The sequence below is a fragment of the Cheilinus undulatus genome, linkage group 20 (assembly GCF_018320785.1).
Source record: "Cheilinus undulatus linkage group 20, ASM1832078v1, whole genome shotgun sequence".
Classification (NCBI taxonomy): domain Eukaryota; kingdom Metazoa; phylum Chordata; class Actinopteri; order Labriformes; family Labridae; genus Cheilinus; species Cheilinus undulatus.
The window spans coordinates 7692688-7715173 of NC_054884.1; the positions used below are offsets into that span (position 1 = coordinate 7692688).

Here is a 22486-nt window from a genome sequence, read left to right on the forward strand (position 1 = left end):
AGAAGAACAAAGAACAGCAGTGAGTTGTTTTCTTTTCAAAAACAACAAAAATCGAGTACTTACATGTCTATGGTCGCCATGTTTCGTGTTATTCCTCAGTAGCTGCAAACCCGCAGCTTGCTAACAGCCATGTCACGTGCTTTGTTGCTCTGATTGGCCCATAGAGATGTGACAGACAGAACGTTCACCCAATCAAACTCGGAGGATTTTTCAAGGCCTCTGCCTTTTCTCAAACGTTTCCTATTTAAGCTTTCCCAGATGGATGTGTTAAACAAATCCATCTGACGTGTCAGGTTACGTCTGAACCGTTTGGGCCCAGTTAGAAAGTGATAGGACCAATTATCAACAAGGGGCAGTACTTTCAGGCGCAGCAGAGTCGTGACATAAGCAAGCAGCAACAAGGAGCCGGTCCAGATATGGTGGAAGACGTTAGCATGGATGCTGCTAAAGCGCCAGTTTTATTAGAAATTGACCACATTTCTTCATGAAAATAAGAACGAAGAACAGCAGTGGGTTGTTTTCTTTTCAAAAGGACAAAAGTTGTGTACTGACATGTCTACAGTTGCCATGATTCACATTGTACAGTGCTGTATGGAGTTTACTCCTCAGTAGCGGCTACGTCATGTGTTTTGTTGCTCTGGTTGGCCCATAAAGGTGTGACAGAACATTCATCCAATCACACTACGAGTTTTTTTTTTTTTCAAAGCCTCTACCCTTTCCCAAAAGCTGTGTATGAGAGGTTTTCCAGATGGATGTGTGAAACACATCCATCTGGCGGACCAGGTTACGGCCTAGTTGCTTGGGGCAGGTAGTAGGGTTGTCATGAGCCCCTGGTCATGCTGTAGATGTCCCAAGGGCTCAGAAACCACCAGCGATCTCTGGGGTGATAAAGCCCAGACAAAAGAGATACAGTTGAGCTTGACCTTGTCTGCAAAGCAACATGCGTGTGTCAACATGTGTTGTGCATGAATGCACTCCCCCTCCTCTCCAGCCCATGGATCATGGCATGTTAGCATCATGGTGAATCCTTAGCATAGCCTAAACTTATTATAAAACTTATAAAACTTATTATAAAATTATTAGCCCCCAAATGAAAATTTCACTTTTCTCTAGTATTTCCCAAGTGCTGTTAAACAGAGCAAGGATTTTTAATACAGCTTTTCCAAACATCCTTATTTCATTTTGGATGCTTACAATATTCTAAATAAAATTATTTCTCAAAAACTACCAGGGTCTAAATCATAAGCCTCCCAGATGCTAATAGTCAGTTGTGTCTCCTTTTTGCTGGATAACAGCCTGCAGTCATTTGTTGTAGTTTTTCACAAGTCTCAGACACGTCTCCTGAGTGTCTATAGACAACAAGCTAAAACTTTCAAAATAAAATCAGGTAAAAATTCCATTTATGGTTAGAGAGAGGGTAAGGGTTAGGATACCAAAAGTTAAAAGTTAAAAATTTGACCTTTTGACGTTACAAAATGTTAAATAAAGCCGAGATAACAGTCTGCTTTCAGGAAAAAAAGGGTGTTCTCTATGGAAACATTCTAAGGCAGCTAACGTAGCTTACATTAGTTGTGTAAGCTAAGAAGATAATGTAGCTACATAGATAACATTCTACGTAGCAATGTTTACTTAGGCTAAGTTTGCTCAATTTGCTAAAGCTAATGTAACTATGTAGCTAATTTGGCTAAAGCTAGGCTAATGAAGCAGCTAGATATGTTTGCTGTAATAACTTAAATTACATAGCTAGCGTAAGTATGTTAGCTTTAACTAAATTTAGCAAAGCTAAAGTGAGCCACTGTTTGTGTATCTCCTTCTAGAATGAGTCTAAACATACTATAATCCCAGACTTAACCTTTCACCTTTTTCTGTCAAATCACAGAGCGTAGATCCCCACTGCAGTGACCGCTAAGGTGCATGGTGCAGAAAAGTTGCCAAGGCTCTGCTGATTCAGTTGACGAAGAGTTCTGGACTTTCACTGGCATTAATGTGAGCAAAAAAAAAAAAATGTCGGGGCTTGATGAATGGGTTTCCATGGCCAAGCAGCTGCATGTAAGCTTCACGTCGCCAAGTCCACTTCCAAGTGTTGGATGGAGTGGTGTAAAGTTCATTGACACTGGACTGTGGAGCAGTAGAAATGTGTTCTCCAAGCATCCACCAAACCCAGACTCATCCCTCTATACTGCAGGCCACACCTACCCATTTACACCAAATTTATGCAATGTTGATGAAGGCCGCTGTGGAGAAATGTCCATTAGTAGGCTATTAGCAAATCCCACTAAACGCATCCACAGGAGTGAGAGCAAATTGGTGTTAATGTTGCCAAAGACACATCCACATGTGACTACAGGAGCTGGGGATGGAACCCACAAGCTTACGGTCGTGAGTTGACCAGCTCTACCTACTTCCACAGTCACCCAAGTCCTGTGTCTGTGTGCTTTACACCACCCCATCCAACACTTACCATTGGACCTGGTGATGTTAGGCTTGCATGCAGCTGCTCTGCCATTGAAACCCATTCATGACGCTCCAGCTGCACAGTTTTGGTGTTAACATTAATGCCAGTGGAAGTTCAGAACTCTTCAGCTTTGGATTCAGCAGAGCTTTGGCACCATGCAGCTTAACAGTCATTGACCCAGTTCTGTGATTTACGGGGTCTTCTGCTTACCTGGCTGAATTGCTGTTGTTCCTAAATGCTTCCAATTTCTAATAATATCACTTACAGTTGGCTGTGGAAAATCCAGCAGGGATGAAAATTCATCAACTGTCTTACTGCAAAGGTGACATGCATCACAGTACCATGCTTGAAATCACTGAGCTCTTCAGAACGACCCATTTTTTGGCACAAATGTTTTCAAATAGCAACTGCATGACTGGGTGCTTGATTTTATACACCTGTGGCAACGGGTCTGATTGAAACACCTGGATTCAATAATGGTCATATACTTTTCTTCTCATAGTGTACCTTAAATGCTCTCTATCTAATCTCTGCTTTTGTTTTGACCAATTCACAGTGGAGAAATATCATGAAATATGATTAAATATGGAGAAATATTATGGATTTTAAATGTCCCGAACAAAGTTTTTGTTTCCGTCTTCTTGAGGAAAACTAAACTTTTGTCAGTGTTTTCATCCTCAAAAATCTATCTTAGCTAGTCTTTGTTCTGTCTTCGACAGTTAATTTTTAGTTTTAGTTTAGTTTTAGTCGACGAATTTATCGCTGCAATGGATAAACTACGAGCTTGAGTGATATAAAATAGCGTTCACAGCATTTAAATCCGACATTTGATATTTTAAGCCTGTTCCCGTGCCTCAGTATGAACAGGAACCTTTGTTTCTCTTGATGAAGCTGGGGAACAAAATAGTAGACGGACGGTTGCCCAGGAAACTGCCCGCTTCAACTAGGAACCAGCCAAGTTTTTCTGAACGTCAAGAAAGTTTGTTACTTAAGTTGTGTGTTACGTGATAGTGGAGCTTTAAAATTTCGTATGAGCCGCTTCATTTCCTACTGACTGTAAAGTATGAAGAATTCTGAGTTCCAGGAGTAAGAAGTAATTTTATTAAAACCCACCGATAACTGAAAACGTCTCCTGGACGATGGTAGGTTTAAGTGATTCATATCATCGCTGGTTTATCCCTCCGTTCCCCTATTCAAATTAGAACAGATATACTGTTTTGGGTTTTATATTGTATAAACATGTGTAAACTTTACATTCATCTCCAATTTTAGCGTGGTATTTTTCAGCCAGTCTGCCTAGACCTGATGAAGATTAGCTGATAACTCAGACAAAAGAGCATTTTAATGTTTTAACAGCTCAGATAGGCTGCTCCATATGTCTCCTTTATTTCATGATCAGGTAATTTGGCACTATTACAAGGTAAAACTAAAAACTTTGTCTTTTTGTGTAATCATTTTTATTTGCAAGGTAAGTGAGGTTCATTTATAGAGTACAATTTATACACAAAGCGATTAAAATGTTTTTACAGAGTTAAAAACACAACATTATTAAGTAATCACTGTAACTGAGTAGTGCTTTAGGGTACTTGTACTTTTATTGAGTACATTTTGAAATCAGTACTTTTACTTCCTCTTCAGTAAGTTTTCACCATAGTAACTGTACAATGATCCCTGCTGGGGGTCTTTTGTTCATGTTTCTAGATTGTTGTTGTTTTTGATGTAAGACACATTTGCACCATGAGCGAAGTTAACCATTAAATAAGAGTTCACACCTGTGACTTCAGTTATTCTTAAAGGAGGCCTAGTGTGCCAGTATGCATTGTCTTGCTATGAGGTTTACTTTCTGCACAGATTTTCCAGCGTTCCTGCAGCTCAGTCATATTTTAAACCGTTTAATGCTTTCAAAAGTGAAGTTTAAATCCATGTAGCATGGACCAATATAGACAGTGCTAAATATACCTGAGTTAAATTAACAGTGTAAATTTTGCTGTGTATTTAACTTTATTATAGAGGTGTGACTTTACCTGAACAACCTGGTGTGAGATCTATTCTCCTGTTGTTCTTGCTCATAGGGAAAGATTATATTTTACTGAAAAACTCCAGTAGCTTCTCAGTACTCAGTACTTAAAGTAAACTTTAAATTGAATACTTTTTACTTTTACTTGAGCAGATTTATAGACCAGTTCTTTTACTTCTGCTTAAGTACATTTTTACCAGAGTAACAGTACTTTTACTTGAGTACAACAGACGTGAACTTTTTCCACCCCAGCAGTTAGAAATTTAATATGACAATAGAAATAGAGATTAAAATGAGTTTAGATGAAACCATAGATATACTGTACTAAAGTGTCAAGCAGTGTTTTCTGCAAGTGAGGTTGAAATAGTACCAGACTCCATCTACCAAAGTAATAGTAAAAAGTATTTCATTTAAACTTTTCTTTACATACTGAGTAATGAGTAGCTACTGTGGAGTTGTACAGTAAAATCTGAGCTTCATTTATTGCCAATAACAGCAAAAGAATATGGATCTCCAGTTATGCTGGGCAGTTAATTTAAAATTTATATAAAATCGCAATATATCCTACTGCAATTTCAAATTGCTGAAGATGCAATATTTCTTCAGCTTAACTCGTTGTTAGGATTTACACATCATACAAACATCCAAGTGTCATTTTATTTCATAAAATAACGTGAAAGAAAATATACTTTCCTTATTTTTGTAAACGTTTGTCTTTTTACAGATAGCAAAGGACAGCAGTTAAAGTCAATATTGGCTGAAATTTGCAGTCCATACTGGCAGACAATCTTTTTCAGCTAATAAAGGCCTATATAGGCCAATATTTACAACCTATATTGCCAATATTTACAGCCTATACAGGCTGTAAATATAGTATATAAATATATAAATATATAGTAATATAGTTAATATATATAGGCCAATATTTACAGCCTATATAGGCCAATATTTACAGCCTATATAGGCCAATATTTACAGCTTATATAGGCCAATATTTACAGCCTATATAGGCCAATATTTACAGCTTATATAGGCCAATATTTACAGCATATATAGGCCAATAATTACAGCCTATATAGGCCAATATTTAGAACCTATATAGGCCATTATTAACAGCCTATATAGGGCAATATTTACAGCCTATATAGGCCAATATTTACAACCTATATTGCCAATATTTACAGCCTATATAGGCCAATATTTTCAGCCTATGTAGGCCGATATTTAAAACATATATAAGCCAATATGTACAGCCTATATAGGCCGATATTTACAGCCTGTAAAAGCTGATACTGAGAGCTTTTGTCAGCCGATATTTACAGCCTGTATAAGCTGATATTTACAACCTATTTAGGCCAATATTTACAGCCTATATAGGCCAATATTTACAGCCTATATAGGCCGATATTTACAATGTATTGGCCAATATTTACAGCTTATATAGGCCAATATTTACAGCCTATATAGGCCAATATTTACAGCCTATATAGGGCAATATTCACAGCCTATATAGGCCAATATTTACAGCCTATATAGGCCAATATTTACAGCCTATATAGGCCAATAATTACAGCCTATATAGGCCAATATTTAGAACCTGTATAGGCCAATATTTACAGCCTAAATAGGCCGATATTTACAGCCTGTATAGGCCTATATGTACAGCCTTTATAGGCCAATATTTAAAGCCTATATAGGCCAATATTTACAGCCTATATAGGCCAATATTTAGAACCTGTATAGGCAATGATATACAGCCTATATAGGCCAATATTTACAGCCTATATAGGCCAATATTTACAGCCTATATAGGCCAATATTTACAGCCTATATAGGCCAATATTTACAGCTTATATAGGCCAATATTTACAGCCTATATAGGCCAATACTTACAGCCTATATAGGGCAATATTCACAGCCTATATAGGCCAATATTAACAGCCTATATATAGGGCAATATTTACAGCCTATATAGGCCAATATTTACAACCTATATAGGCCAATATTTACAGCCTATATAGGCCAATATTTACAGCCTATATAGGCCAATATTTACAGCCTATATAGGCCAATATTTACAGCTTATATAGGCCAATATTTAGAACCTATATAGGCCATTATTAACAGCCTATATAGGGCAATATTTACAGCCTATATAGGCCATTATTTAGAACCTATATAGGCCAATATTTACATCCTATATAGGCCTATTTTTACAACCTATATAGGCCAATATTTACAGCCTATATAGGGCAATATTTACAGCCTATATAGGGCAATATTCACAGCCTATATAGGCCAATATTTACAGCCTATATAGGCCAATATTTACAGCCTATATAGGCCAATATTTACAGCTTATATAGGCCAATATTTACAGCTTATATAGGCCAATACTTACAGCCTATATAGGCCAATATTTACAGCTTATATAGGCCAATACTTACAGCCTATATAGGCCAATATTTACAACCTATATAGGCCATTATTTAGAACCTATATAGGCCAATATTTACAACCTATATAGGCCATTATTTAGAACCTATATAGGCCAATATTTACAGCCTATATAGGCCAATATTTACATCCTATATAGGCCAATATTTACAGCTTATATAGGCCAATATTTACAGCCTATATAGGCCAATATTTACAGCTTATATAGGCCAATATTTACAGCTTATATAGGCCAATATTTACAGCATATATAGGCCAATACTTACAGCCTATATAGGCCAATATTTAGAACCTATATAGGCCATTATTTAGAACCTATATAGGCCAATATTTATAGCCTATATAGGCCAATATTTACAACCTATATAGGCCATTATTTACAGCCTATATAGGGCAATATTTAGAACCTATATAGGCTGATATTTACAGCAGATTTTTGCAGCCCATATTGACAGATATTACAGCTCATGTAGGCTGCTTTATCTAGAATAAGGCGAATGAGTAACTTTTTAAGCTAACATCTGCTAAGACCATTATCATGCTGATAATATTGTGCTTCCCTAAAGCAGACTTCTCCATGTCTGTCTGAATTTCACAAAAGCATCAGCAGTGTTTCACTACTAAAAAATGCTGCTAGTATATTTATGTAATTTAGGCAGTATGCAGAAGTTTGAATAAGGTAATAGCAGTGAAACAAATTGGGAAGTTAGAAAGCGTTTTACTCTTAATTACATTTCTAAATAAGCAGTTTGGTGACCTAATTAATAATACATTATTTCACAGTAGATGAATAGATACAGGCAGTTTTTGCACTGTAAGTGAACTGATGGGGAGCTCCAGGCGACTGTGTCTGTGTGCACTACCACATTGATTTTCTGTTTAATCTAAAAAACCCTAATTGATTTTAAAATGATATTACCATGAATACTGTGTTGATGCATTTTATCATGGTTCCTAGGTGTATCCTTGTTCCACCATGCAATCAGTGAAGGACAGTGAAGTGGGAGACCTGGAGGCTCAGCTGGCCTGTAAAGAGAAGGAGTGGAAGGAGCTCCAGGCAGCGAGGGTTCATCAGCTGGAGAGTTCACTGAGAAAGGCCCAGGAAGAGTGCTCCACCCTCAGGTATAACAACCACATCCAAATCACAGTAAAATTAAACTGAATATGAAAGAAGAAAAAAAGGCAGATTGTTGTTTTTTGACTGATATATCATTCAATCATTTATTGACTCTCAGATGTGTTTTTCAGGGAGTAAAATAACTTTGATCCAGTCCCAACAGAATTACACCAGTCAACTCAAGTTTTTTGCTAAATGACTGACTTTCTTGAATTTGAAAGGAATTTCTGCCTCTGCTGTTGTGTGGAAAGTTGAGTAATTCAGTGTCCAGTAAAATGAAAAGATATGTATTTAGCCGCTTGAACATTTGAACTTTGAGTCAAGTTACCTGGAAACACGTTCATCAGCTGTCTGTGACTGAATCTGTCTATGCAAAGTTGTGGTTTTATTTGTACAAGTTTTGTAATGTGTGCCAATGATATCAGCCTCAGTTTGACACAAAGGATGTGTGTGGATTATCATGAATCAGCATGGCATTATAATGGCAAAGACAAGGTTGCTTTTGCAAACTGTTGAAATATTCAAATGTTGCTTTTCAAAGCCATGAGCAGCACCTCTATTGTTCTGCAGTGGAGGCAGAGCTCAGACTGAGCAGTTCAGTGATATCTGACCAGACTGATAGCACTATTAATGTTTATGTTTGCTTCTTTAAGCTTGTTGTCCTTGTTTAAACTGTTTGACAATGTATGTCTAACTGAACAATCCAATCAAGATGTAGAAACATCTCAGCAACGATCAAGAGAAATGAGGAACCTGAATACTTATGCCAGTGTGATATTTTGGTTCTTGATTTTTTTATTAATTTGTAAAAATGTCTAAATTTATGTTTTCACTTTGTCATGATGGGGTTCTAAATGTAAATTAATAAGAATACAAATGATTTTTTTTGACTGTAGCATCAGGCTACAACATAACAAACAGAAAAAGTAAAGGGGGTCTGAATATTTCTGAATGCATTGTTTTCCGAAGTTTTGTGATAGTTTTAATGGTTTATTTTGATTAGGACATCACTGATAACATACTTTTCCTCAAACTCGTGTGTGCCTTTGCACACTGCCCTGCAGTCTTGTGCCCTTATATGGGTGTTGAAAAGGTGTTTCTATGCTAGTTAGGAGAAATGTGCATGTGCTTCCAGCTTACAAACACCATCAGGGCATTCATCAACTTAAGAACACAGGTGAGAACAATTCAGAAGGTTACAAACATGTTATGAATCCCATCGAGGTTTCTCTGAGAAACTTTCTTTACTTTTGGGCTTTTTGTGCCTTTATTAGACAGAGGTAACCTGACATGCCAGATGGATGTGTTTCACACATCCATCTGGGAAAGCTTCAACAGGAAACATTTCAGAAAAGGCAGAGAATTTGAAAAAAACTTGGAGTGTGATTGGATGAAGATTCTGTCTGTTACATCTCTACAGGCCAATCAGAGCAACAAAGCACGTGACGTAGGTGCTATCGGGCTGCGCAGCTACTGAGGAATAACGCGAAACATGGCGACTATAGACATGTCAGTACTCGACTTTTGTCGTTTTTGAAAAGAAAACAACTCACTGCTGTTCTTTGTTCTTCTTTTAACGAAGAAATGTTGTCAAGTTCTGATAAAACTGGTGCTTTAGCAGCATCCACGCTAATCTCTTCCTCCATAACTGCACCAGCTTTTGCTGCTGCTTGTTTACGTCATGACTCCGCTGCCCCTGAAAGTACTGCCTCTCGTCACTGATTGGCCCTGTCACTTTCTAACCGGGCCCAAACGGCTCAGGTGGGAGCTTGCAAGATGGATTTGCCAGTGAGAAACAAGGAAATGGGCGTATCCATCTGCTTTGCAAGGTTAAGACAGAGGAGGACAGTGGAAAGACTCGGAAACAGGGACGAGAGAATGGGGAGAGACATGCGGCAAAGGGCCCCGGGCTGGATTCAAACCTAGGCCGCCATGAGAAACTTTCTCAAGAAAAATCATAGCAAGATGTTGGTGACTGAGGCCCAATAATGATGAATGCATTGCCTTTCTTAGACTGCTTTACTTTGCCTTGTTCTGTGCTTTGTAAATTGTGAAGCACTGTAAGCCAGGAGGGTCTCCAAACCTTTCCAGTCATGTGCTGAAAATCTGAGTAAAGAATTAAAGCTGTTTGAACACTGTGATTACTGATTTAATGTTTTGTTCTGATTCCTCTGTCAGAGAGCGCTACCAGAGAATAAAGGAAGGTTTCCAGTTCAACCTGGCCATCCTGGAAGAACGGGACAAAGAGCTGGAGAAATACGATGTCGTAGCTACCAGAGCCCTGACTTTGGAGAAAAATAGGTACAATACAAATTATTCCTTTCAGTCAGTAGCCTAGGAGAGTAAATATTTTATATGATTACTGTATGATATTGAGCAGTACTAAAGTTTTAAAAAAGCTGAACTGACAATGACTGAAGGCTTTTTCTCCCACAATTTTAAGTATATATTTAAACCAAGCATTTTTTATTAAGCCTTTGTGGTACAGAGGTTGTTCTGTCTTCTTATCTACAATGAGACAAAAGAGTTAGCAACATTTAAATGCAGCTTTCATAAAAAATGAGGCAAAAGAGGCAGCAGGGTTTGGTTCAAGCAACTACAAGCCTGTAAACAAAGGCTGACAATCAAAGGATTAGCATGGATGAAGCAACAGCATCAGTTTTAACAGAACTGCACATTTCTTAATGTAAATGTAGAGGGTATTTTATTTGTTGGATAAAATCAGTATTTTTAATTATACATTTCAGCTGGTTCAATTATAAGAAAGAATTATTTTTCCCTTTTTAACCCCCTCCTTGAAATTCTCGTTCTTTTTTTCTTCCATGATATTTTAGATTATCACTGTTTTATCTTAGGGAACAATCTCATCTCTTTCATTTTGATTTTGCCCACCACATTTGATTTATTGTCCTCATACAGCCCACCCTAAAGTAAACGTAAAGTAAAAGTAAGTAAAAGTAAAGTAAGTGCTGATGAGAAGTCTGCTGTTTGACCTTGAAAGCAGAGCTCCCTCTTCTAATGCCTTATTATAAAATCAGTCTACCCACAAGCAGGACACTAATGGCTCCAGCAGACACAGTGACTGTCCAGGTCCACTAATACTGAAATACTGCTGTCATTCTGCAGACAGGAGGAGGTGAAGCGGCTCCGTCTGCAGGTCAGCTGGCTGGAGGAACAGAGACGCAGAGAGGCTGGGCAGTGGAAGGATGAGCTCAGTAAGAGTGAACAGAGTGCTGCTCAGTACAGGCTGCAGATGGATGAGATCAAACTGTGAGTTAAAAAGAAAACAAGTTCACTAAAGCTGGTAGCGTATCGTTGATTTGTTGATATAAGCACTACCTATCAAATGAGGCAACATCAGGGTAATCACAATGACAGAATTTTAAACTTTGGTGAGATACTATAAAAAAGTTAAAGTAACAAAAAATAGAATTCCAAGACACAAGGTCTGGGTTACTAGTTAAGTTGTACACTTCTGCACACCTTCTAAATTGCACTAATACACTGGCAAGGTTGCTGCTCAACCAAAGAGCCAAATTGTTGAAAAATACATCTGCAAGAGCCATAGTCTAAGTGGTGAGACGTGGCAAAATGGGTTTAAGGGGCAATAAAAATAAGTTTAAGGTGGCAAAATTGGGTGAAAAGGGGCAAAATAGGCATAACATGGTAAAACCTTGGTGAAAGTGGCAAAAGTGGGTAGAAAAAGTGGCAAAAAAGGGCAAAAAGTGGCAAAAAATGGGTGAGAAAAGACAAAAAATGAGTCACTGATGATTAAAATAGACAAAATCAGCAAAAAGGTGGAAATATTTGCAAAAAAACCCAGCAAAGATTGTCAAAATAGGAAAAAATGAATTTGATATCAAAAGACAGCTCAAATTGGCGAAAAGTGGCAAAAATGACAAAAAAATGGATAAAAGTGGCAAAATTGGACTAAAAGTGGCAGTCTGTTACATTTTTCTGTCTTTTTTTTTCGTCACTCTTTGACCATAGCTCCATGGCTGGTGAAGTTCAGAAGCAAACAGAGGAGTATGAGAGGATGAAACTGAATTTGCAGAACAAGATACGAGAGGTTGAGGGAGAGCTGACCTTACAGAGACAGGTAAAACACATGGTTTCACTTTTGCTCTCCTCAGAGTTTCTCACTTTTTATCTGCTTCTATGTTGTTCTACCTAATGGGCAAAATGCTGAATAAAAATATCATGACCTCCACTTGCTCCCCCTGAAATAAAGAATGTATTAATCTGACTCAATGTGAGACACATTGTGCAGCTGACAGACATGAAAAGCTACAGCACAATGCAGCTCCACGCAGTAATGCACTATCTGTCTCATGTTGCAACCCCTCAGTGTTGGCACTGTACAAGGAGAGCTGTGCAGTCTGCAGGACTGAATACCTGAGGGGGCAGGGAGACATACAGACCTTTAGGATGAACCCAAACAAAAGATCCTAAAAAATCATTGTGACTTGTGTTTGTTACACTCAGTGGCTGGCTTTATTATCATGTATGCAGTACAAGAGGCCAACCAATAGCATAAGGGATAATAAACTGATATGGAGGCTGTTTGAGTGGGACTGAGACTCTATCTTTGTCTCAGGGAATGACACCTTATCTTTTCCTCTGTTACAATGCCTATACAAAAGAACTCACCCACTTCAATGTTTGACCCTTTTATTGATTTTGTAAATCAATCATGGTCAAAATGATTTGGAATTTTTGACAAAAAATTACATAAAAACCTTCTTAATGTCTAAGTGAAAACAGATGTTTACAAAGCATTGTCAATTAATTAAACAGATTTAAAATAAGTGACTGCATAAATATTCACCTCCTTCAAGTCAGTATTAAGTAGAGTCACCTTTGGCTGCAATCACAGCACTTAATGTGAATAAGTCTCAATAAGGCTTGCACATGTGGACACTGCAATTTTACTCAAGCACAACTGCTCAAGCTTTGTGAGGCGACACAGGGATCAGGCAAAAAGCCCTTTTCTCTGTCACTGAAAAATAAACATTCTCCAAAGCTGTAGTTATTTTGCAGACTGAAAAAGATTGTCCTCCAGGATTTCCCTACATTTTGCTGCATTCATTTTATCCTCTACCTTTACAAGTCTTCCAAGTCCAACTTCCAAGAAGCATCTCCACAGCGTGATGCTGCCACCACCGTGCTTTACAGTCGGGATGGTGTGTTTGTGGTGATGTGTAGTGCTTGGTGTTTGTCAAACATAGCATCTTGTTTGATGGCCAAACAGCACCATTTCGGTCTCATCAGACCAAAGAACTTTCTTCCACTTGACCATGGAGTCTCCCACATGTCTTTGTGTGAACTTTACTCCAGATTTAATCTGAGTTTTCTTCAACGGTGTCTTTATCTTTGCCACTCTCCCATAAGGCTTTGACTGATGAAGACCCATCAGTTGTTGTATGCAGAGTCTCTCCCATCTCAGCTGCTGATGCTTGTAACTCCTTCAGAGTAGTCATATGTGTCTTGGTAGCCTCTCTCACTAGTTTCCTTCTTGCACGATCACTCAGTTTGTGAGGACGGCCTGATCTAGGCAGATTTACGCATGTGCCATATTCTTTCCATTTCTTGATGATGGATTTAAGTGAACTCGGGGGGATGTTCAGTGCCTAAGAAATGTTTTTGTATCCATCCCCTGACTTACACTTTTCAATAACCTTTTATTTTTTTAAGAGGCTTAGGGTGTTCTTGTCATCATGGTGTAATGGTAGCCATGAATACTGATTAAACAGTGACTGGACTTTTCAGACTCAGGTGTCTTTAAACTACAATCACTTGGGACACATTCAATGCACTCAGCGGATCCCCATTTCACTAATTGTGAGACTACTAGCACCAGCTGGCTGGACCTCCGTTGATTGAGGTCAGTCACTGTAAGGGGGTAGATATTTATGCAGTTACTTATTTTACATTATATATTTTTATTTAATTGACATGAATTTGTAGAAAGCTGTTTTCACTTTGACATTAAAAAGTTTTTTGTAATTTTTTGTAAAAGAATCCAAATTATATTGACCATTACTGATTTATAAAGAATCTAAGGGTGTGAAATTTTTAGGTACTGTAAATGCAATGTCAAATATGTCACAGACATGATAAAATATATAATTATCCTCTTAGATTAAAAATGTCCAATTGTTGGGCAATGGATGAGCTCATCTGGTAGAGCAGACACCCACATACAGCACTACAGCCCTTGACACATTAATCACAGGTTCAAATCCACATTTTACATATTTATTAGTACCTCAGTTTTGTGTTAATTCTGGGTTTGATAAGAACACAATGATTAAATGTTTAAATACATGTCACATGACCTGTATAGGTGGAAAAAACTGCTGCAGTGCTCAGCAAGAGTGACGTCAATGAGGATGCTGCAGACGTGCAGGTAGAAGACCATTTCACTGCTGCCACACACATAGCAGTTAAAAGATTGGCCTGGCTGAATCAAATTACCCGTCACATGAGCTGACAGGACTAGAAAAAGAACGTGATTTGCATCGTGAGTTCTTTAAGCTTGTGCTGCATGTCGACCAAGCAGAAATCCAAGTGGAATTACATGATAGAAAATGTAAAGAGGAGGCTGGTGCGAGTCACATTGTTCTTACTGATGTTGAGAAAGCAGAAGAGAAACAAATCCTGTTTCTTATAATAAATAAAACCTTGCCGAATTTCTGAACAATAATGATTCTTCTCTAACAGGAGATGACAGTGGTGTTTAACAGTGAGCTGAGACAGCGGGAACATGGGTTCAATGTGAAAATGGATGAGATGCGAGCGGTGGTGCTGTCTCATGATCTCAAGGTGAGGACAGAAAAATTATGGTGTAGATTTAAATTGTTAAGAAATGTTAGATTCTTCAAAAGAAATGCTTGAGAATTAATCTAAAAAAAAATCTCAAAAATATTCATAAAAATGTAGGTTAAGGTTTCATATTTGATTTTCTTGCTGAGCTCTGATCTTCACGTGTCAAGTTTATTCACCCAAGTTTTCCATCTTATGTTGATCCTTGTATTTGTGTCCAGGTAAAGCTGCTATCAAAAGAGGTTGAAGTTCACAGCCAGACACAGTTGCAGACCACAGAAGCTCTAAAATCCACTCAGGATTTCTGTCAGCAGATTCAAACTCAGCTGCAGCACAAAGAGCAGGAGATCAGAGATGTTACTGCTGCCAAGGACTCCAGGTAAGCTCCTGTACTGTACATTGTATGTGTTTATGTTTTCATGTTCTTAAAGGTTTTCTGGTTATTCCCTGTTTCAGGATAAAGGAGCTTGAGGAAGAGCTGAAACTGATGAAGACCAAATGTAAGAAAGAAGATGATGACCATATGAGGAAGTGAGTCTTTAATGCTCAACATATCCAGGCTTTGGGACACCTTAAGCTCCAGTAAGAGATATCGAACATCATGAAGCTGGTCATGAATTTGATCCCATCAGGTATCTTTATTTATTCACATGGGTAGATTTGTTTTGCAGCCAGTGAGATAGCGACATCCATTATCTCACTCACTGCCGGTCGCTGTACTTTCAGTCCTCCACACAAAGTATCGATCATCGACCGTCTGCGTCAGTCAGTCTGAAATAATGAGAAGGGACCATGCCCTCGTGAAGGTTTAAAAGCGCCACTGCTGCTTCACAGAAAAAGGGATGCAAAGGAAGTTGTTTTGCTAAATCTTTTATTATTTAGTTGATTTTTCCATCAGGTGTTTGTTCTTCTGCATATCATATAGTGCTGCTATTAAAATCTGAGTATTTACACTCATGGTGGTTGCAGAAACTGGAGATTGACCTGTACTGTATGCCTTCATCGTGTCTCTTAACGTCTGTCTGTTTCTGTAAAGGTATAATGATGTGATCCGTGCTCTGAGGAAGTATGAGACACAGCTTCAGGCGCAGCGTCAGGCTTACACAGAGCAGCTGCAGACAGCTGAGAAACGCATCATCAAACTACAGGAGGATGGGAAGATTCAAGCTTCAAAGTTAATCAGTGCACAGAGAGATCAGCAAGAGGAAATGAAGCATAGAGATGAGACCATCCACAGGTGGGAGAGATGGGGATGCAAGAAAGAACAAACCTGATACCTGCTCAGCTTTAGTTGATCTGTTTTTTTCTGTGCACAGTTTGTTAATGTGTATGGCTGCTGAGGAATGACCATGAGTCTTTGTTTTTTTATTTGTTCAAAGACTTCGCACAGAGGTGGACAGGATCAAGAATGGCTGGGACGAATATGTCAGCCAGGTCTCCAGTGAGGTGGTGGTAAAGGACACAGAAATGATCGCCCTGAAGGAGAGAGAAACCAAACTGAGGAGTGAGCTGGAGAGGAGCAGAGAGGAGATAGAGGGGTAAGAGGGAAGCAGCAGAGAATTAAGATGCAAAGACATCTTTATTCAGAAACAATTTTTGAGTGCACAAAAACCAATATTGATCCTGATTTCTGTTGACACTGAGCTAAATATCAGGAATTTATGTTTCATTGCAAGACAAAAGACAAAGCAAGAAAACGCAGAAGAATCAAGACCTGTAAGCCCTGAGTAACAGATGGTTAACTGAAAAAAGAAGGGAGTGCGCTGATATATACAGGGGTGTGCATACTTTTTAGGCATGTAGGGCGCTAAGGACTCATCACAGGCTGGATGTGCCATAACCTGGCACTGGAGGGAGGAGGGGCAGAGTCAAGCTCAACATATGTCGACATACACATGTGTTGCTCAGCAGCTAAGGTCAGTCTCAACTGCATTTCTTTTGTCCCTGCCTTTTCACCGTAGACCACTGGTTGTTTGCAAGCCCTCTGGACATCCCCAGCAGGACTAGGGGCTCATGGCAACTCTACTACCTACCAGGACGGTAGCCTAGGCCAGGCTTAATTGCCACATCCTCCCTTTACTCCATCCTAAAGCTGAGGACTTTGTTATTTTTTCAACATGTCCCCATGCCCCTGGTAATATGCAAGGATGTCCAGAGCACAACTCTAGTTGAGTCAATTCTCCTTCCTGCCTGATGGTACCCTCAGGCAGGCGTACAAGCAAAATCTTTGTCTTTATGCAACCTCAATTTTTGGCTCTAACATGCCTAAAACTTCTGCACAGTTCTGTATATCCATGCTGACGTAGAAATGTAGTTCAGATGTAAAACTTCAGTCCTTTAAACAATTTTAAAGTTTAAGGAGTGAGGATGGAAAAGAAAAATACTTCAGCTGATATTGCCAATATGCCTAAAAGCCAATATAGGATGTATAAAAATTAATAGAATTTATCGAAATAAAAGTCTTCATATCTGCTGATACATTTCTGAAATATGTGCCATGTCTGTCTGTTTGCATGTTCAGGTACAAGCAGCAGCTGAGTGCTGGTCTGAGGAGGGAGCAGCTTCTAGAGCAGAAACGAGTCCAGGTGGAGCTGGAGTGGCAGAGACGCTGTGAGGACGTGAAGGCTGAACTATACCTCGCCAACGAGCAGCTGATACAAGACCTGACCTGGGCCAGAGACCAGGTCAGCCTCTCCAACATGATATACCTTATATGCAAAAAAAAAAAAAAAAAAAAATATATATATATATATAGATATATAGATATATACAGTGCTAAACAAATTTATTAGACCACCTGTCATATTTGTTTCAGAGACCATCCAGCATCATGAAGTGCTTTAATGCGGACTCTTTCATTTCAGTGAGCTCTCCACATTTTACCATTTTGAACAGGAATGAGGAATTTCAAACTGAATTCACCTTTTTATACCCAAATTTGAGCCGGCTCACTGGGCTTCTCAGAGAAGTCAGAAATTCATCAAGCGTAACATTCAACCACTAAAACTAATTTTTCTGTTCAGGAATGCAAGTAAATAACTATAATTTGACATATTAATCAAGAAATATTAATGTGCTTTACTATTTTTTCAGTTTTTTTGTAATCAGTAAATGTGAAAATTTATGGATAACAATAATAATTATATTTTAGCATTAAAAATATCATTTTGGTTAAAGAGCTTCTACATATTGGTGTATTAACCATTGCAGAAACATAAAAAATGATTTTGGTTTTACCAATTTTTACCAATGCTCTTAAGAACTGTATATATATATATATATATATATATATATATATATATATATATATACACACACACACCATTTTGTCAACTATTAAGCTGATTTAGCATTAGTCTTGCCCTTATGTTTGTTGTATTTCCACCTTATTTTATTTTCTTGGGGCACTACTTGCAAACCTCATGTCATATCCATGTTGTTTGTGCCCTGCTTGCATTCCTAGTGTCCTTCCCCTGTGCTGCCATATGTGTTGTACTAACTTTCTTCTCACCGTGACTTCTGCAGACCTCACTGGACAAACAATTGATTTTATTTTTCCATTATCATAGACTTCAGTTCAAAACAGCTTTAGGTCTTATACATTGTGCATGATTGTCTTTTGGACTGAGAAAACATTAATCTTGTTCACAGAGACATAGAGATGCATGTCTCTAAAGCTAGTTTCAAGGCCTGTGCTGTCGAAATTGTTGTTTTTCCTATTTTTGTTGTATCTTAGGTAAAAGCTGAGCTGAAGGAGAAAGAACAGGAGCTGCAGGACTTGAGCATTTTACTTCGTTCTGTTAAAACAGAAAGAGATCAGGCATTGCAGGTGAGAAAACATGCACCTTGATCTGCAAACTACAAACTAATGATGGATGTCATTTACTGATCTTTTATCCCCAAAATCACCACATTTACACTTTTCCATCTAATGTCATGATTAAGGCAGGAAACTTGTGATGCTATGCTTTTACAATGCAGTATTAAAGATTGTAAATCTTATGAATTTATTAGAACTCAGTACATTCTAATTTACTGTCTTTCTGATATATTAGGAAAAGAAAATGAACATATAGTAGGGCTATAGGCCTTAACACATTTAATGACAGCAACTTTACTGGCCTTACCCTTCGTTTAGAAGTTACACCGTTCTAATGGTGCCGCGTTGCTTTTTCTACTACTTTGCAAGAGTTGAGCTAAATTTTGCCCTTGTCCAACTGTAGCTTATGGTTAAAATGTTGTTTTACAGACAAATTTTCCTCATGTTTTCACAAAGGCATCTACGAGTCCACAGTAATTTCTCAAACCTTGATCACAGGAGTACAATCTCTTGATTTAAAAGACAAAATTTTACCCCACAACACAAGTTCCATCAGAGGGGTATACAGTGGAATATGACCAAAATGGTGAACTGACAGCCTTTTCTTTATTCCAGTTGCACTCTAACAAAGATACTCTGAGCTTTGCCAGACCGACCCCAGTCACAGAGAGTGAGAAGGAGTTGGTGCTTTGTGGTCTCACTGCACAGTCCTTTGTGTTGATTCATCATTCATTTATTTGTGTTCCCTACTGGTGAGCTGACATCTGGTGCCAGCTTATCTGATTTTACAGAGGAAATAGCCTGTTAGCAAACCGAAGTTTTAAAGTAGTCAGCTCAGTGGAATCAAGACTCAGATATTTGTTTTACTTTGTTTGGTCAATCTCAGCATGACTGCAGACTCTGCAGCCCCTTGATTTGAGAGATCATCATTCTTGTGTTTTTTTTACATTCATTTATTACTTTAAAAGCAAGCCCGTTACTAGGGGGATAAACTGATGCACTACATAGACTGTTTCCCATATTCATGGTGTAAGATTTATTTCACATCCGTCTAGGCAACCTCCCCATGGGCCTCGTTTGGGAAGGGCAGAACCTTTAAATAGAAAGACTTGGAGGGTGGAGCCAGTTGAAGAGCCAGAGGTTTTCATTGAGAGAGCAAAAACAACTTTTCCACCATGAATAAAGATATGTTGTGCGGTTCGGATCAAACTTCTGCTATAGCTGCATCCATGATAATCTCTTCATTAAGCATCATTGCTTAGACTTGCCATTGCCTCAACTAAAACCACCTCTCCTTAAATGATGCCAATTGGTCCGGTCATTTTTTGACTATCAGTTTGGAGCTTTGCCAGATGGTTACATGTGATGATATAGTGGAACGATGCTAAACAAGATTGTTCATTATTCAGTTTGAGATGGACTATAAATAACCCTGTACAGGTCACTTTAAAGGAAAAAATCTAGTAATTATAATATTTTTGAGAGTATTTGTGGTAGAGTCCATGGTCAAGTGGAATAAAGTTCTTTGGTCTGATGAGACTGAAATGGTGCTCTTTGGCCATCAGACAGGATGCTATGTTTGGCGGACACCATCCCCACTGTGTGGTGGCAGCATCATGCTGTGGGGATGCATCTCAGCTGCTGGCCCTGGAAAGCAGAGTCAAAGCCCAGACCTCAATCCAGAAGAGAATTTGTGGCTGGATTCGGAAAGTGCTGTTCACTCCTGATCCCTGAGCAACCTGAGCAGTTTTGCAAAGAAGAGAAGGAGGAGAATATTTATGTAATCACTTATTTTACGTTACTACATTTTATTTAATTGGCATTACTATGTAGAAATGTGTTTTCACTATGACATTAAAAGTTTTTCTTTGTATTTTCTGTCGAAAAGCCAAATTGTATTGACCATGAGTGATTTATAAAATATATAAAAGGGCAAAGCATCCAAGCGGGAGGATACTTTTTGTTGGCTCTATAGATCTTTTTAAATGAAATACATCTAAATTACCCATTAAGAAATATTTAACACATTCTCTTTCTCATAAGACAATGTTAGGTTTTAGAAAAATCGGTATTTACTAATAGAAGTGTGCCTTGGGCAATACTGATGAGATATTCTGTCGTATTTGTTCTGGATTTATCCCTCCTGGTGAATGTGTCATGGTGGTTTTTGTGACATTCATATCTTTGAGGCTTTTAGTTCCACATGAACACTGAAGGGATCAGGTTCACTTTGGCAAATCATCACAGACTTTACAGAGGACAAACCCTTCCCTTTATGACATTTAATGACCTTCTCCCTTCACACTCTCCATATGCCAAAATGCCATCTCTGTAGTTGCATGTTGTATAGGTAACAAGAGACACATACAGCTGCTGTAGCACCTCAGCTGATGATTGACCAGCTCACTGTTCCTAGCAAAGATCCTCATCACTGAAATATCCATATTCGTTCAGTTTCCCATAAAAATAACCATTAGGACGTACCACCCACATGCTGGTTTTTCTCCCCTTTCAGTCGCTTCACATTCCTTGGTGTTGTACGTTTACTTAGCATGAAACTCAAACTCACTGCTGCAGGTTGGCTCCTGGATCCCAGAGGAGGGGGCAACATGCTGAAGCTCTAGGAGGAGTAGCAGCTACATAAGAACAGATATCTGCAGAGGACTTTTCTCTAATGTATCGGAAGTAGTAAATCACCTTTGAGCTTGGAAGATGTTACAGTAAGGGTTAACTTACCAGACACATGCCATATCCTCATCACTATCTCATTCATGACATGGGGTGTTATAAATGAAGTACTGCTATATCCCATAAGCATTTATTTAGAGTTCTTTTTTGGCCTTTGGCCTTTTCCTTGAGCACCCTCAGAGGTATGATGACCTTTCAGTCAAGCATACCAGCCTCTATCTAACCTGCCATACAGCACATCAGACCTCCATTTAAAGCACCTTACATGGCTCATGTAAAAACATGAGGCTGCAAACACTAATGACAGTTTTCAAACACTTCCTTAAACCTGAGTTTTTTTTTTGTTTTTTGTTTTTTAGCAGTCAAAGGAGGTGGTACCATTGATTGCAGGCGTAGATGCATATTAAGATGGCAGAGCAATAGCTGCCTGGAAGTGAAGCCAAAACACTTAGCGCTCCTCCTACTGAATGGCTGCAGTATGGGTCATAAAATTAAAACGGATGGGACGCTGAAGAGGAGATGTAAGAGAAAAAGTTGAATATTTTGGGGTGAGTGAATGCTGATTCTAGTGCCCTCTGTAGACGAATCAGCATGTTTTATGCTTTTGCTAACTTTAAAAAATTAATCATTAATTTAAAAAAAAAATCATCCTTATTTGTTTTCATTGTCCAACATGCAAACCACACTGAATTTTTGGTTGGAAATATTTAGAAATAGGCTGTTTTGGCAGCATGTTCTTAATTTCCTTGACACCTACCACATTTTCAAGTTTCAGTCACTACAATAGCTAAAATTAAAAGACAGTCTACTTGCTTATGGTCTTGTTTTCTTTTATATCCAATACAGAGGCATCAATGTTGTATTAAGTCTATATTACCAGCTATAAAGTTCATGTATGCACCTAACTGTCCAAGCTGGCAGTTTTTTTAATGCCTTAGTCTTTAGGGAGGATCCGGTTTGGGGACCTCAGAATCCGTTATCTGCTTTTTGCAGGTGATGTAGTTTTGGTGGCTACTTCGGCTGAGGACCTCCAGCAGGCTCTGGGGTGGTTTGTGGCCTAATTGGAAGTGGTTGGGATGAGGGGTCAGCACCTGAGGTCAGGGTTTT

At 38.5% G+C, this 22486-nt stretch overlaps 1 protein-coding gene across 3 annotated transcripts in view; it reads left to right on the forward strand.

The window, feature by feature from the left end:
* Positions 1-3386: 3386 nt before the first annotated feature.
* ccdc57 (coiled-coil domain containing 57) overlaps positions 3387-22486 on the forward strand; it is a 33328-nt gene continuing 14228 nt past the window's right edge. For 2 of the 3 annotated variants that reach the window (XM_041816552.1, XM_041816553.1), the window contains exons 1-13: positions 3387-3597; positions 7888-8051; positions 10225-10347; positions 11173-11316; positions 12037-12145; positions 14393-14455; positions 14770-14871; positions 15093-15250; positions 15328-15402; positions 15908-16108; positions 16251-16409; positions 17393-17555; positions 18608-18700. In XM_041816552.1, the coding sequence (XP_041672486.1) occupies positions 3595-3597; positions 7888-8051; positions 10225-10347; positions 11173-11316; positions 12037-12145; positions 14393-14455; positions 14770-14871; positions 15093-15250; positions 15328-15402; positions 15908-16108; positions 16251-16409; positions 17393-17555; positions 18608-18700 (1557 nt within the window). In that variant the 5' untranslated portion in view covers positions 3387-3594. The remainder of the gene's footprint in view (positions 3598-7887; positions 8052-10224; positions 10348-11172; positions 11317-12036; positions 12146-14392; positions 14456-14769; positions 14872-15092; positions 15251-15327; positions 15403-15907; positions 16109-16250; positions 16410-17392; positions 17556-18607; positions 18701-22486) is intronic. The other variant, XM_041816554.1, reaches the window with a different exon arrangement.